The sequence below is a fragment of the Amblyomma maculatum genome, chromosome 2 (genome assembly GCF_055883805.1).
Source record: "Amblyomma maculatum isolate TAMU_Amacu chromosome 2, ASM5588380v1, whole genome shotgun sequence".
Lineage (NCBI taxonomy): Eukaryota > Metazoa > Arthropoda > Arachnida > Ixodida > Ixodidae > Amblyomma > Amblyomma maculatum.
In genome coordinates, this window is record NC_139345.1 from 28,871,380 (window position 1) to 28,888,670 (window position 17,291).

At 44.1% G+C, this 17,291-nt stretch overlaps 1 protein-coding gene across 2 annotated transcripts; it reads left to right on the plus strand.

The window, feature by feature from the left end:
- The first annotated feature begins 2,238 nt into the window (after positions 1–2,238).
- Positions 2,239–15,867, plus strand: LOC146198228 (B-cell linker protein). 2 transcript variants are annotated; one of them, XM_084593628.1, is made up of 5 exons: positions 2,239–2,614; positions 3,839–3,891; positions 7,538–7,671; positions 8,834–8,874; positions 12,978–15,867. In XM_084593628.1, the coding sequence occupies exons 2-5, from the start codon at positions 3,869–3,871 to the stop codon at positions 13,317–13,319; spliced, it is 540 nt and encodes a 179-aa protein (XP_084449754.1). In that variant the 5' UTR covers positions 2,239–2,614; positions 3,839–3,868; the 3' UTR covers positions 13,320–15,867. The 2 variants fall into 2 exon arrangements, with proteins under 2 accessions (XP_084449754.1, XP_084449753.1); XM_084593627.1 differs by having other exon boundaries at positions 2,245–2,614; positions 8,831–8,874; positions 12,978–15,864.
- Positions 15,868–17,291: the final 1,424 nt, after the last annotated feature.

Here is a 17,291-nt window from a genome sequence, read left to right on the forward strand (position 1 = left end):
ACGTAACTGGAAAGTGGCCGCTAGATGTACCACAATCCACCGTAGCCCATGATGAGACCCTTACTCCATTTGCTGCTAACGTTAAATCAATTACTGACCTAGCAGCTGCTCGCATGAAGGTTATGCCTGGACTATTACAGCAATGCACATCATTTACAGACATCCAGTTCCAAAGTCGCTGCCCACATATATCTGAACGGTAACCCCAAATAACATGGTGTGAATTAAAATCGCTAGCAATAATCAGTCCGTTGGTTGAACTCAAAAGATCACTTAAATCATCTGTTGTACGGACACCTGTTGGGAAGTAGACATTTGCAATAGTGAGAGGAGCAGACTGTGTAATTGCGATATCAACTGCAAGCAGTTCGCAGTCTTGTCGTAGAATTTTGTGTGACACCTTCGCCCGATGAATTGTTTTTGACGAAATTAATGTTAGCAAGCCGCCACCCCGGCCGCTAGTGCGATCTGGTCTAAAAGTTCTAAAATACTTTAGAGAAAATGGCCGATTTGGCAAAAGCCATGTTTCTTGTAATAAAACTATGTCTGGGTTGAAATTTGAGATAAGATTCTGTAAATCGTGAAACGAAGATGCAATTGAACGACAATTCCACTGTAGTACTTTTAACCCCTCCGTGATTATTGTAGAATCCGGGAGGCTGTAACAGCCTCTTTTAAGACATCAATGTTATTCTGAGGATTAGGGGAACCTTTTTTACTTTTAGTGTTAGAATGGGCGGATTTTGAGGGAGAGGAAGAAACGCGACGCTTCTGGGATGAGCATGTCATCTCTACATCCAATGGGTAAACGGTGGACACGTGGGTATCCACAGGACCCTGTCCCTGTACTTTCATTGACAAAAAGGAGCAGGCGTCGTCTGGGTAGAATCTCCCTCAACAGACGCCCTAGCAACCATAGGAGCATGGCATTCAGCTATACCAGGGTTGCCAACTTGCAAAGCTGCAATTTCGGTCGAACCAATCTTTGTAGCTATGACCTGTGACACAGCTTCTGTAAACGTGAATAACATACGCTCGAAGAAACCCTCAAGAGATTTCTCTACAGCTGAGACAACCGACTTTGTTATGCCTGTTTCCACATCTGAAGCTATTGTTTTTGCACAAGCTGCATACGAATTCCTCATATGGTCTAGCTGTGCATAGGCATCTGCTCTAGAACACCTTTTATGCTGAATGATGTTAAGGACAGTTTGTTCATCTGCGCGTTTTGGGCATGTACCATCATCAGCAGGGTGATCTGCGTGACATAGTGCGCAAATTACCACAGCAGAAGTGCACATGTCAGATGAATGGTTGTCTCCGCACAGTCTGCAGCGTGATGCGGATTTGCACGCCTTGCTGCTGTGTCCGAATCGCCAGCAGTTTTTGCACTGCAAAGGGCGAGGCTGCAGGGGATCTACACGGTACACAATGGGCCATACTTTAATCTCTGTTGGACAGTTAGCCCCGGCAAACGTCGCTGTCATTGATTCTGTCGGCACCCTAGAGCCACCAGCATCCCTGCTGCAACGGAATAGTGATACGATGCCAATGCCAGCCTCATTAAATTCCTCAATCATTTCTTGTGGAGAAGCCGACGAATCCACGCCGCGTATAATACCTTTTGCACTCACGCGCACTGGCTCGCCCCGCACGCGGCCGCACTTCACTTCTCCTTGAGTAACCCGCGCTGCCCGCGCACTGGAATATATTATCATCATCATCACAGCCTCTCAAGCGAGTACATGGAGGAAGTTTCCTTCCCCCATGAACTTGTTCCTTGTTCCATGAAGTTGGACTTCCTCCATCAGCTTCCTTTATGAAGTTGTTTCCTTCCTCCATGAGCGAGTTCGTTGCTCGGCAAAGCAGGGGCGGCGAAAGTGTAGCAGACGACGCTATACGTTCCACCGTATTTTTTTATAGTTCTGTTTCTTATCACATGGATTTTTTAGTCAGTTGTACTGAGTTCGCCTTCCACTGTACTTTTTATTCGCGCATATTAGGGCCATTTGTTTAACCTACACCTGTAGGAAATCTCCTATACCTACAACGAATTTTTGCTGCACTGGTGTAGCTGGAGTAGATTAAAAAAATGGCCCTGCGCAATGGACGTCGTCTGCATGGCCGCCACTCAGTTTGTTTCTTAGCGGTACCCGTGTGGAGGCGCCACATTCTCGCATAAAAAGCGCTGCGCGAATGGCCGTTCGACCAAAGAGATGGCGTTTGACCACGGCACGGCGCGCTTAACGCAGAAGCGGGTGAAGCGTATGAGAAAGGGCAAAAAGAGAGGGCTAGTGAACCGCTCGACCGCTGACGCGGCAGGCATAAAGGCAGTGCTGTCACTGCTCCAGTTTACGAACTACCTGTTGTGGCGGGATTTCGTGCCGCCGCCTGCTCGCTCGCTCCGCATATGCGGGACAAACCGGGGTGACCGGAGCAAACAGCAGCAGTTCGGGTTTCCAGATTTTACTTCTCTGTCCGAGGTCGCCGCGCCCAAATAATGGTCGTCATGGTCAATGCCACATCCTCGACTGCGTCCGTAGCGGTAGCGACTCCTGGCACTTGCACTTGACAGCGGAGCTCCTTGGACTTCGGTTGACGGCTGCGGGAAACGGTAGGAATGCGTGCAACAGGTGTTTGATGTGCTCACTGGTGCGCTTGGCTCGTGTGTGCGCTAGAAGAAAGCGCATTGGTGCTTAGTCGACATGCAGTACAATGCCATTGCAGCTTGTTTGGGAGCATAACGATGGAAGCGTTTTTTTAGGTTGACTAGACTTGTTTCGCAGTAGCCAGACGTCAACATTTACGTTTTTTTTTTTTTATGCGCAATACTTAGCGCTGCTTAGACGAAAGCGAAAGCTACAGTAACGTGAACTAATTAAACAACTGTGATCTGATTAGCTGCGTGCTCTGTGCTCCTCTCGACTGTAACCCGGAATGTAGGTGAATCGTTTTCTTATGCATTGGCAATACAGACATATTGGACTTAATAGCTTGGTAAGGAAAATAATCACTTGCACATGAATGTGTTTAGTACAGAACGGTAAGGCTGTAAATCCACAAGCTTGAAAGTGCCCAGCTTGCATTAATCCTTCAAATTTTTGAGTCTGTGAGGTTTTGTGAAATAGGGGTTCCAAGTATGCGCATATTTTTCTCGTTAGTAGGTTACAATGCGTGCCTAAGGAATTGGAAAAGTTCCACACTATATTACTTCAAATATCTAAAGCTCATATGTGCACTTCATTAAGCCTGCTGTACGTGTGAAATTTCTCATTATAGTCAAAAAGTACTGAAAATGAATTATAACAGTGAACACAAAGTGTTTGAAAATAGCCATGCACATTTTCAAAAAGTGCTCGAAGGTCACTGCCATGTTGGAGACTGTGCTTGTGTCACTGGAAAAAGCTGAGGATTTATCTCTCTCACGCCCACTTCACTGCACAGTTAAACCAGTTTCTCGAAGGTCGTTAAAGTTTCTGTATTAAAGGTATGTAGTTGGGTTCATCTGCTCATCTAGTTAGCAGGGAGATGTCAGAACAGCATTTATTGTCGAGTCATCAAAATGGCTAGGAGAACAGCTTTGCGTCAACGCAGGTTGCAGGCACTTTATCATGGCAGCTTATGGGCATAAATGAACATTGTATGTGGCCGCTGTGGCTGCATTGAAAATACTGACTCGAAGCTTTGGTTACTTTACATTTCTGTTTGAGGCTGCAGAAACAGAGCCACAAGCAGTACTTGTATTCAGAATTGTACCAATCGTGTGTCATGTGGTTTAAGTAACACTAGTGCATTGTGTTGTGCTAACTGAGGAACACACTGGTACCTTCCTCCACAGAGGACATACCTTGGGCGTGACATTTGCGGCATGGACGGAAAAACAGTCAGCGGGTAAGCATAATATTTTCTTGGCTTCTTGGTCTTACCAAGGCTGGGTGGGCTAATAATTATGAGTAAAAGTCTTTGATGACAAGACAGCTAAATTGAGCCCAGTGCTTTTTTTTTTTTTTCAAAAGCAGTCTTGGCAAGCATATAGGTGAAAACCAGCTAGTTGGCTTCAGTAAGTTTAACAAGAAAATACATGCCTGGCACAAGAATTTTTTTCTTTGTCGTGTTGGATTCCTTCAGCGAAGCCTGGTTGTTTTGGAGAGTATAGTGACAAAAGCAGATGCAAGCACTGGCCTATATGATATGTTATGGATAGTAGCAATGCAGGTAAAAGAATGGTTCTACTAATTACAAGCAAGAATGAGATGTCAATGTGGCCTGGTGGCACATTGTGTTGGATTGCTTTCAAGTTGTACACTTGGGAGCAAAAGCAGTGTATACCTGACTGCATTGCTACCGTGTCCATACCAGGGAACATACTAAAGAATATGCCTCAGATATAGATTTTGTGTTAATGAGAGCCCAGTGCAATACCTCATGTAGGGGGTTTAAAAATTTCTTTGTATTATAAACATGTTCAGGTGTGCAGCGGGACAGTCAGAGAAACTGATCCCCATTCTTTTTAACATGACAGCATCGAAGGCCACATTTCCAGAAAATTTGGTGTTGGCATTGTGGAGAAAAAATCGCAGGCATGCCTTGGGCAGGCGACATGGCCAGGCACTGATTGTCGGGGATGTGAGCCATCACATGACCACATGTCATGGTCGAGTTGGCGGCTTCTGCTGATTCAGTTCCTTTTGGTGCTGGAGGGGGTAATCGAGCCCACCAGGACCTCTTGATCCCAACTCAGACATGCCACCCCTAGGCCATGCAGGCATATTCATATGAGTTTGGTTTGACTGGGGCCTTGTACCTTTGCATGTACGTGAATGGGGATCTGTAAGGGAAGTGCACATAGGAGCAAATAACGCTTTTTTCCTGTATCAGTAAAGGCAGATCTTCAGCATCCCACTAATTTTTTATTGTTGTACTACTGTTGTTATGGGGTAAACATGGTTTGGTGTCAGTTTCTTTACAGTACTCGCAAACAAATTCCTTGCAAATTACTCCTTTGAATTAGATGCTTGTTGCACAGGCACGGCATCTTGTGTAATTCATAGCTCAAAAGAGGAGTCTGTTGTCCTGGATAACAAACAGAGTGGGATTGACTCCTGTGCTCCTCGTAAGTGTATCGTATTGAGTCAAGAGCTGAAAAATCAAACTTTATTGTGCCATATTCAATTAATTCATATAGGTGGGTTTCAGCTGTAACCAAGGGGATGCCAAATCACACTGGTAGTTTTGGCAGAATGCGCTGCTATTATTGAAAAATTTTTAAAGGGTTGTGCAAAGCAACTCCAGAATACAGGAGCTTTTTCTTGTTAGACATTCAATAAAGTTCTGAAAGGGGCAACATTTGTCTTCCTTTCATGATGCCAGCAAACAAGGAAATAAAATAAGGGTTGCCAGTTTTCTTACTGTGTTCTTCGCTCAGTAATCTTCAGCATTGTTGAAAACTTACTGCAGAGTGTGCTCAGTAGGATTCACTTATGTACAGCAGGCATTGTCTGCATACTGCTAGTTTTATGTCACTTGCCAACCCCTGCGAAAATTAGTCATCTTGCATATAAAATGAAAAGGTACATTACTTTGTGCAGCCTCGTGTGCAACACTGACACATTCACTTTGTTTTCAGTCATCTCGCATAAGGGACTTCCTGCCCTCCAAAACTGGGAGATCTGATATTATGAAGAACCGCTAAGTTGTATTGACAAGCTAGTTAGTTCAGAAGCATCTGGGGGGACAGCGCGATTGGAGACACATAGTGAAGAAAAGGATCAGGAGACAATAAGCAATACTGGTTGACAAGTAATATTTGCTTTTAAAAGCTTTTGTCATATATAAATGAATAATTCGCACTGGAAGATATCAGACAACATGATTTAAATAAGAAAAATATCTTGGAAAAAAAAAACAGATAAAAAGTAACTTTTTCCAGTACTGACGACTCATTGTATCACAGTGCAGTTGAAGCTGTGCGATTCCATCATTGTTTTTTCACAGTGGTTGCATGTTACAAGGGTCCTGAGTACCAAAGAAATTGATGAAAGTACCACTCTTAGATTGAAAATCACAATAGCTATTATAGTATGAGAGGAAGAAGCACTATACGGTATGAAAAAGCACTGAGCAAGGGTAGAGGGGAGGAAGCCTCAGTTTGCAGGTCGAGCCAACGTTTCGACAAGTGGACTTGTCGAAACGTTGGCTCGACCTGCAAACTGAGGCTTCCTCCCCTCTACCCTTGTTCAGTGCTCTTTAATATCTATTATAATCATATGCCGGTTGTACATTTGTCGAGCATGCTTATTCATTCTGTTTTCTTAACTCCCAAATTTTGAAGTGATAGGTCTGTTGCGAACCTCATGCAGTATACGCATGCATAAAGCTGCTTTTTTTGGATACTGTTTTCATGAATCAATACATAAAGGAGCTATCCATTGGGCATTATCCTCAGCCACTGAAAGAAGCAGGAGGGGAACAGTATAGTCTTACTGGCAGTGGAGCACATACCTTCAAGAGAAATGCTCCCATTGTTGCTGTGTCTATAGCCCCGCATTGCATCTGCTTTTTTCTCAGTGCCACTGAAGAGAGATGGCACTGCTAGGACAGCTGCCGTGAGATATTTGTTCAGCTTCAGCACAGATCACAGTCGCTCTGCGAAAGCAGCAGTTAGTGCGTACAAGGGAGGAAGGAGCATGTTGCAGTACTTAAAACTTCACTTATGGTTCATCATTGCATTTGAAACTATATTGTGTACTCTGCTAACTCATGTCCTGACTTCACTGCTGTGGCTGGGCACTGTTCATTACCCCACAGGCTTATGTTCGACAAGTTTATGCAGAACAAGTAGCAGTGTTCACTGGATTAGGTGCTGTCACGTTGTAAATTTGAGTTGGATGGGATGGAGTGCCTTGCAAGACTGAGACATCATTTATATTATTCATAAACCATTAAATTTGTCTGCAGCCTTTACAGCACCTGCAATTGGGGTTCTTTAGACTACACTGTTGTATTGTCGGCCCTACTGGAGTTTCTGGACAGTGAGATACGAGTACAGCTTTGAACTCTCACCAAAAAAACTCTTGATTCCAGGATGAGCTTGAGATTTTAAGTGCACTGTGGCAGCATATGAACCAAGCTGTACTTCTCATTATTATATTTTGACAGTGCTTCCTTCCTATTTTGACTGCAGTTCCCATTATAGTTGTTCTAACACAATGGGAATTCTTGGACATTGACACAGCCGTTTTCTTCAAATAATTGTCTGGTTTGTCCAAGCTCTGTTCATTAAAAAATGACACATCTGCAGTTTCTGGGCTCTAATCCCTCTTTGGCTGGATTTAGTGTTCCCCTTTAATCTCCTATTATCACCTTGCTCTCAACAGTAGAAGCAATAGAAGTGCACTTGGGTTAAATTTTAAATCTTTCTCTTGAGCAGCATAGAAAAACTCCTGTAACTCTTCTGTGTCATGTACGTTGATATCACAGCAACAACTCGTTAAAAGATTTGTATTGCAGTGTCTGCAGCAAGTTGTGTTCCATGCAGGGCAGATGATGACAGCTGGAGTTGGGACACTGACTTTGAGGATGATTCAGGCTACGAGGTGCCACTGCAGGCTGGAGATTATGAGCCAGTTGGCTGGCCTTCACAGCATGATGCAAAACCCGAGAACAAGCCTGGTAAGCTGACTTATTAAAAAATCTATTGGTAATCTGGCTCCATCAGGACTTCTAGAAAATAACTGTTGGAAATCGCACTTTAGTGATCTACATCAATCACAGCATGTTAATATGAATGATCACCACAAATGCTAACTTATGGGGCTATGGTCATCGTTTGAATGTATACTACACCATACATAACTGGCGTTCATTGCTGCTGTGCATGTTTGAATTTGCCATGTTTAGTCTGCTGCAGTGGACTTTCCCAGTTACTCCAATTATCGCTGCCCTATCCAAAAGTAAAGTAGCGGCTTCAAATTTAAAGTTCTGTGGAAATTAGTGTTGCAGTTTTAAATAACAGCGAGTGTAACTTCAATAGCTAAAGAGCAGCATAAGTTGCTGCGATAAAAATGTTATTTGTTTTGTCTGAAGCCAAACAACTTGAGTGAATACGCTGGAGAAGATATGTGCAAGAACATGCATTGTGTAGGAAATGTTACCAGTGTATGTGAAAAGAAGGAAAGCGCATTCATGGGTGGAGAAAATAGACAGTGTCACAGGTACTATAGGGTGACCGACATGCTGGATGCGATCAGTTTTACATGTTACATATCTGCTCTACAGTTAATACTGCATATTAAGAATGTATATGAACATTAGGAGAATGCGTTGGATATGGTCGGTTTTTAGAGAAAGTCACCAGCCAAAATCTGCATGTCTCTGCTTTGCCACATGGCTACATACTGATTTGGCCCTACAGTTTCCTTGCTAGTACATATAAAATTCCTGTATGCTGCAATTTGAAAAAAAAAAAAAAAAAAAAAAAACAACTTAACATTGCCAAAATTTGAATATTACAGGAACAAGACAGGATCGAGAAATACTTAAGCTGAGAATGACAGCAACCTCGTGTCTTGGACCAACTTCAGGTTGATTCACCTAGCAACTCAAGACAACAGATTTTGATGATCTAGCCAAATGAGTTGTAATAACTTGAATGCACTGTACTCTTGGAACAGGATTCAGTGTATGCTGGGAAGTTTGGTTATAGGGCCCACAAGAACAATAGGTGCATTTTTACATTGAAGGAATGTGCAGTATGATTAATTTGATATATATTTTTGCTTAGACTGGCAAGAGTCCATAACCATGGCATTTGAAATTTCTTTTACCTCAGCAGCCGCCTTGAGTCGTCCGCTGCCTCCAGTGCCATCCAACCAGGTGAGCCTTCGTGTAACATTCTTTTCTGGTATGCTGTGAAATTTCCTTCTGCCGTGCCAGCCAACCTGTGCACTTGAGACATTCAGAGTCAAGATTGCATTGCTCTAACTGTCCATAAAATGCCAGAAAGGGCTTAGACTGCTTGGAATGAACATGTAACAAAAATTCTGCCTTCTTCGAGATGCTGTGCAATGTGACACTTGCAAAACCTGGAGCAAACTTAATTCAAGGTGGAAAACTCTTTCATCAATGCATTATGTTTACTTGCCTATTACACATTACTAATACTGGTCGGAATGCATCCCCTGCTTCAGACTACTTTAACTAACCCACGCACTGCATTCATTATAATGCCTCTTTTTCTCAAACCTACACACTATCTGTTTGAAGAAATTATTTTGGTATTTTGCTAGCTAAAGTATGGCATTATCTTATGTGTGTAAGTTTGAGCTGACCGTGGTTGTCATCTCATGCCATTGCATCAGAAAACTGGCACTGTGCTTTGTGGCGATGCTCATGCTGTGGTCACATTAATCACTGTAACTGCCATGCACATGACTGTGCAGTGGCTGCAAAACCGGCACTTGCCTTTCATGGAAATGGATTAACAACCTCACACCTGCATGGCATTTCCGCTGGTGCCCTTGTGCCTAAACCATGCAAGCTGTAGATTGCTCAGCTGGGGAAAGTGCACCCATCAGTAGGCCAGGTGCAGCCATAGGGTGATGCCACCATTTATTTCTCTTGCAAACCACAACAGCACGGGCAGACACTTCCTTGGAAAGGCTATCCAAAACAGTCTAAAGCTTACACGGGGTGTTTCACATAATAGGGTCGGAGGTTTAACAAATGAAAGCAATACATGATTTACAGATACAGGCAACACCATGTGACACAAGTCAGAGTCATTTTTTTTCATTGTTCTTCACTAATTTACATTAGTTACTTAATTCTTTAATTATGTACTTACCTGAGAGCAATGTGATGGTTTGAAAAGAAGAGTACATTCAGAAACACCCAGCCGACTGTTCTAACAGGTTTTTTGCATACTAAGCTGGAACCAGTAGCTTGCGAAATTTGGGCACTTTCAGTTTTTTCAGTTTTCTTATGCGAGGCATAACACTGTCCGTCTATGGCACCTAAGCCATTCTGGAAAGCTTGCTCTCATAGTGTGTCAATGTTGATCTAATGTTGATCTTATTGACCACCCAGATTCAAGCTATGATGTCAAGGTCTGAAGCCGTGCTACTTTTTGTGATCATCACCTTGTACTTATCCCATTGCATTGCTTATGTCATTGCTTATGTCAAAAGGAACATCAGAGGGAATAAAGGTTACCTTCACTGAAAAGGTGTGAGAAAAGCCCATTTCACTAATGATGTGTTAGCCTGTGCCAGCCCTCTTCTTAAATGGTGCCTTAGTGAAATTCTAAAGGGAAAATCTCTGGCAATGAAGTACAGTCATCGTAGGGCATAACGCACCCATCGACATGTGGAGTGCGTCATTAAGTTTCCCGGAAGTTTCTTCAACTGCAGCTGTCTCTTGCCTTTGCAAAAGCCAGAACAATTTTATTAGATATTTCCACTCTTGTGAACAAATAAAGTGACACAAATATTTGTAAGCATACTAATTTTAAGAAACTCTCAAATCTAATATTAGATCATATCAATCGGGCACTGTTGGTGTGCTGAAAACAAAAAAGTCGGCAGGGACACTTAAGACTGCTCACGTGGATTTGCGAGAGCATTACTTTTTGGGCTTCCGAGTTTCTTTCATTAGGGCTCTTTCTGCGACATGGTTCGTGTGTGTGGTTTGTTGTGCATGAATACCAGCACACGTTCGGAACACGAAGCTGCAAAGTGATAAGAGGAGATGAATTACAGAATGGTAGCTGCTTATTTTTTCCTTTATACCCATTTTGTCCCATTGTCTTATAGGCAGCACTTCCTCACTGCAACTTCATATCTATGCAGTGCGCTGCAGTGCACTTGCCCTTGCAGCATTATTGCAGCAGTTCCAGACTAAGGGGAATCCATCATATGATGTCACTAAGTGCACGTCACTTTTATTCCTCATCTGCTTTCCTCTCCAATGAATCTGAGCTAAAGTAGGATTGCCTGCATGCTCGCATATGCCTTGCTCGAAGACAGCATCATGAGTTACCTTTTCGGGACACTCAAAGAGACTACAACAGTTCAGAGGAAATTTCACTTAATGAGGGTAGTAATGCTTTCACATTAAAACAATTGCCAAACATGCTGCACTGACTTCTAGTTAAAATGTGACAGCATTTTTGGCCAGTTAACACTAGGGCTTGCAGTGCAGCAAAAGTAGCCTATATTGATGTTTATCTGTGGTTTTGCACACTGAACCTGAAAAGGAAACTGGTTGCTGGTCATAGTGAATAATTTCTGTGAAGTCATGACTGAAAAGTGTTTCTAATTGTGTGCATTGCACTATATTGGGCTTCACTGTATGCTCTGCCCTGTTTTCCTTTCTCTGCATGCCTGCATGATACGCTTCTGCAGTGAGAACAGTGCTAGCTTTTAGCCGCGTAAATTCATGCTTTTACCTTTTTATGGCACCGTAAGCACTTTCTCTAAGCTTGCCACCATAGTTTTGTGTCAGCAGTAATGCGCTCTTTTCGACTGCAAGATATGTGCAAGACTGGAGCTACAATCAAGTTGTGCTTTGGAAAAAAGAATTGGCAGTGGCTTAGCTCCGGTTAAGCCTGGTAAATTGCGTTAGTGCAATGTGTTCGCTTGTGTGTTCGCTTGTGGCGTAGCTTGTGTGGTTCGATAGTTTGGCTATAGAGCAACACATGACACACAATGGTTATGTCTGTTCTTCCGGTGATTCTTCAGCGCGCTGTCTTTGCTTGGCGGCATTGCGGCGTTCCTGCGCAGTCATGTGTTCATCAATAGCAGACGAGGTGGAAGCACTCGGAGAGCTAGAACGCAGTCGCTGAGCTTCATCTTGTACACAACGCTTAGCACGACGTTCTTCATGTTCGTCCACTGTCTCTTGTGCACGTTGTCGCTTCCTTGCCACAGCTTGTCGCTGACACCTCTCTTTAGCAGCCTGCATAGCAAAGCAAACACGGCAAGGCCGAAGCAGCGGCGAACCATCTGTTCGGCGCCACTGCAGCGCGCGGCGCACTGACGGTGCCGCCATCTGGCGGAACTCTGCTGAAGCGGTTGCTGTTCAAGATCAAACACGGCGGTTGGCTGGGGATACGCGATGGCTCCAAACCTGACGCAGTATTGCTATCCCAATAAAAGAAAGATCTATTCTCTGCATAGGACTGCATTCTTAATTGTGCAGAAGATGTTAACATTCGTGACAGTTAATGAACTGGTACTTCATAAATGACTTATATATCTGTTTAGGATAACTGCATGGAGTGGCTAAGCCGCTGTTATTGTCAACAGAACTGTTCTTTTGGAGAGCAGGACTACCTGTCAAGGAACGATGTATTCATGATGGACTCTGCTTTGAAACTGCTTTAATGCAGTGGTTTGCTAGGATTAGAGAAGCCAAGAGAAACTAGCCACATACAGGAAAAGAGTATTGTTTAGAATGAGAAAGGAAAAGAAAATTTGTCTAGAGGAAAGGAAAGGTACAGCAACTGCCATACTCTAAATGGACAGGATAGGAGGGAGCAAAAGACTATTGATGAAAAGAAGTGATATAAAGATGTGAGGGAGGAAGGGAACCAGAAAGCATGTCTTGACAGATTAGTAACCCTTTACGCAGAGAGCACAAACGCTGGGCCACTCATAACCTTCATTTAGTGGATATTCCATCATTGCCTTAGCTTCTTCCAATTTTGTAGCCTTGTCTTTCACTCCGCACTCTGAGGGATGCTTGCTTCTTTTTAGTAATGGGTACAAAAGATTTGCTTCTCGTCCACTTATTGCACCGAAGGGCTCTACACTTTTTACACAGGCTCACCTGGCATCACTGCATTTCGCCATGGTCCTGTGCAATGCAAAAACAATGCATGTGATGACGCATGCTATTTGCTATGCCCAGAATATATTCTGAATGAAAATATCTTAAAGGAGCATAGTCGTGTGTCTATATGCATGGTGCTTCTGCAGGAGGATCATTGGGGTGGAGACCCATCATGGCTGGTTAACGTGGAGCGTGCCGAGGCAGAGCGGCTCCTAATGGGTGCGCGTGATGGCAGCTTTGTGGTGCGCCCCAGTCGGGGTGAGGCGCCCTTCGCTCTGAGCCTACGATTTGGTGGGCGGCCTTTTCACCTACGCATACGTCAGCGTGCTGATGGCCGCTTAGCACTAGGAAGCGAGAAACCACGCGAAAGAGCCTTCGGCTCCCTTGCGCAGCTGGTGGCACATCATCTCCGCGAGCCAATTCTGCTCACCTCACGAGGGCGCCCCGCAGGACGAACAACACTCACCCAGCTGGCCACACTTCGCTGACAGTCTGCCAGAAAAGACTCACTGTTCACCTTCACAGTGCCAACAGATGTACCTCACAAAAGCCAGCCTTGGCATAGCACATGGTTTTGGCAGAGGTTTAACAGACATAGAGGCACTTCATCACAGACTGCCTTCCTAACTGTGATCAATAGATGCTATCCCATGCCACGCCCTACCTAGTGCTCACGCAGCCTAGTTTGTGCAGCTAACAAAAATCTAATGACGGTGCCTCTGGCTGCATATTTGCATACATTAGCCGTGTGTGCTACCATTCTGCAATGCCTGTGGTATCTGTGCAAGGAATGTTGTGGCATAGTGATTGTTGCAGTCAGCAGCAGTGGCATGCAAAGAGATGCATGAACAACTCTGACCAGTTTGCAATCATCGGTGCCTTTGATGTGACACGACTTCTGTCGATGGAAGTGATTTTGCTATCATAGATATTGCATTGATCAACATTGTGCATAGTGTGAAATGTTACTATCTCTCTACAATTGTAATATCTAAAATAGGTATGGTCTATTTGACAAACAAGCATTATTTCACCCGTTGCATACGGTGGTTGCCTTACATCTCATGGCAGGGTTGGCACCGGTAAGATTAACATGTTTGTTTGCTTCATGAACAAAAGTACACTGCAGCCTGTTCACCTCAAATGCAGAAAATGCTTGAAACAACAGGTTACTTGCCTCTAAGGCTAGCTTTTGTAACAAAAGAGCTTTGCGTCTGACTAAGCTTGTTGCGAAATATTGCAGCACAGTTTCATTTGCTATGTGTTTACACCAAGAATTAATGGAAACTTTACACTTTATTGCTGTTTTTTGTGCATAAAGTCTGTGTTTTGTGTGCTTGTTGGAAGCTTTGTGCAATGCTTTATGATATATAATAATGTATTTAAGAAATGTTTATTGTCAATATTTATTAAAGTTTGCATACAGTTGCTATTTGTAATTAATTCCTCACTCCATGCAGCATGTAAAGCTCTCACTCCTCCTTAGATAAAGTGAGCTAGAATGGGGTAGTGGGCTCACGGGGGCTCCTTCCCTGACGCAGTGTATGTTATATGCACTAGGTGGCGCCACCGGAGACTTCAATGTAGCGCTCTGCTGGTTGAGGGGTTGCGTTCGTGCGACCGCGGCCAGAAAAATGCAGCGTCTTCATACACACGTTTTAGATTTGCGCGTGGCAGCTATGCAGAGGTTGGATATATTAGCAAGTTGTGCTACTACTGGTGCTATACGATAAGCTAAGAGGTTTCTAACTGCAAACGCGTGTCCGATTTCTCTCCGGCGTCCTTGGCGAAAAGTGAATTAAGGCGCTTGTATGAAAATGACTGCGGCGCTCGATAGCCCCATTTTCTGACGTTTGTGATTCACGGCCGCGATGATAAAGAGTGCAGAGACACATAGGTTTCCGCGCGTAACGTGTAAAGCTGTATTTGTATTCCTAATAGGCCGCAGCTGTCAGCATCTTTTTGTCGCGCCTGCCTTCTGGATCGTGAATTTACTGTCGACGCTGTTTATGGAAGAAAGGTGCATAAAAATTGCCACAAGTCATTATTGAACACATCTTGAAAGCTTGCAGTAGCGCATCCTCCGTCCATTATCAGCAGTTTAATATCTGAGAAATTTCAGATAACATGCACAATTGCGAATTAGCTGTATTCGTGTAGACAGTGTTCTGATCGATGGAGAAGGACCTAACAGGAGCTCTAGGGGTGTGAAAACAAGCATTTAGTTGGCATCTCGGGTTTATGAACGGCGGCTCCACTGCTTCCTTGACAAAAAGTACACCCGTGTTAATCTTAACTGAGAGAGGCGAGGCGTATATATGTTTTAAGCATCTGATTTCTCGCTGGAGCGTTTCTTTTACTACTCCGAGTGCATCAGTTTATTTGCTGCCCGAATACAGTTCATGGCATGAAAAAAAAAAAAAAAAACTCAGTGAACCTATATTTTCGAGAACGACTGTATACAGAGCAAATTTAAGACACAAGAAAGAAAAGGAGAGCACATACTCACATGGTATCCTTTTATTTCTTGTGTTGTCTTCTTTGCGCCATATACAGTGTTTCTCGAAAATATGTTCACGGAGTGTTTTTCTTTCGTGCCATTAACTTCATTACGAACACAAAAAAGAAAAGGACACAACATGTGTCGTGCCCCTTTTTTGTTTTCTTGTGTTGTCATCTTCGCGCCGTGTACAGTAGTTTTCAAGTCATGATCGAATGATCGCCCCACAGGTCGTCATATTTTCTAGCTTGCTCAAGAAGCAGTAAAGCTGAACTGACAATAGCTGAGTCTCCATTGTCGCGGAAGTTTGTGCCGAGTAAGCTGTTTGCTCCCGGCGACCCGCGTTAGCAGGCTTGTACAAGCTTCGCAATTCAATTTCATTAGACTCTATTTTGCAACATACCTGTTAAATATTAGCATATAATCACTTCAGCTATAATATGCTGGCTGTGGTCAATATATATATATACCAGCGCATTCTTGATGCTTAGTAATGTGTTGAATAAAGTTATTTCCTAACTACTGGTCCTCCTTTTTGTTCACATTCGTATTTGGCTTTGTGCTTCTCCTTGATGCAGCATGTCGACAATCCGGCTAGCTGGCTCTGCTTGTACGAATTCCCCTGGCTTATTGTTTCCACAAGGCCATAGAATAAAATACAACTGAAAAACTAGGATGGTATACGTGTAATTGATGTGATCAGGTCATCGTGTATTTATATCCATTAGGGAGAATTTATATTTACTCCCATTATTTTTTCCAAGAGTCGCATATCAATTTCGATTAGTGCATGGCGCCTTTCCTGAAAGCGTGTCCGGCAGCCTAGCACAATGGTTTTGTCATCGGGGTGGCATCTTCGCATCAGAAGTCACAATTCGTTGGGTCGCATTGCCCACTGCAAAACAAAACCTCCGCAATGGCGAGAATACAGCAGCGAAGGCGAAGGCAGGCGAAGGCAAACGGCGCGCAGCACGCGGTGCCGCGCGCTGCTACATTGAAGGCGGCGGTGGCGGCCCTCTGCGGAGGCGCGCAGAACTAGAATCTGCTGACATAGGCGGCGTCATCGCAATGTATGGCGCCGGCTGAAGAGTGAGCCCACTACCCAATTCTAGCTCACTTTACCTTAGATGAAGGTAAGCACCCACCAAGGCTAGTCTATATGACATAGGGTATGTCCTTGCGACCACCATCTCCTTGGCTACTGGCTGGCAAGTTGGTGATCATGCAGATTCTCATCTGAAGTGTAGTACCTCGAGTCATTACAGCTATTGTTTAGAAAGGATAAATGACAAGCCCAACTGTGCATCCTAGCATAGCATTCTAAAAGATGTCCATTCACAGCAGGAGACCAAACATGTACAGTCGAACCCGGGTACATGTACAATCGAACTCTAAGGGGATCGGGAAATAGTTCGATATATTGATAACTCTTATGGGGCCCTGCGCCGGAATCGCCCACACTCTATATACAGAAATCAAACTAAGACGCCGTTAGGGATAGTAAAAGATGACACTGTATTTGTCGCCTAATCAACCCACTCGAATAATGAACCTGCCCTCCAGTTTTGCTGCCGAAAATTAAAAAAAACAAAACAATAGTCGGTAGCGCGTCCCTCAGTTTCGCACCGTCGCAGCCCGCAGCTCATTTATTGGCAGCGCGCCAAGATGCGCAGCAATAACGTTAAGGCTGTACTATACTTTTCACTTTAGCTCCTGCGGTGGCGGGAAGCGAACTTGGCAGAGTGCCCGTGATGGCTTGATTGCACAAGCCCAGTTCAATTTATCACGCCGCGCTTGGGGCGGCCGCGTCCGCTGCCACAAAATCATTGAAGCGCGTAATATCGCCAAATGCCGTTTGAAGCGAACAGTGCTAAAAGCCGGCGTCATTATCGCAGCTGACCGAGTGCTTTCGTTGGTTTCGATGCATGCTTTCGACGGCGACGCGCGTACAGAGGGTTCA

Excerpts from the sequence above, each read along its gene's own strand:
- LOC146198228 (XM_084593627.1), top strand. The coding sequence starts at position 3,869 with ATGGACGGAAAAACAGTCAGCGG. Across the intron at positions 7,672-8,830 it reads AAAACCCGAGAACAAGCCTG|CAGCCGCCTTGAGTCGTCCG; the intron begins GTAAGCTGACTT and ends CTTTTACCTCAG. Across the intron at positions 8,875-12,977 it reads CTCCAGTGCCATCCAACCAG|GAGGATCATTGGGGTGGAGA; the intron begins GTGAGCCTTCGT and ends GTGCTTCTGCAG.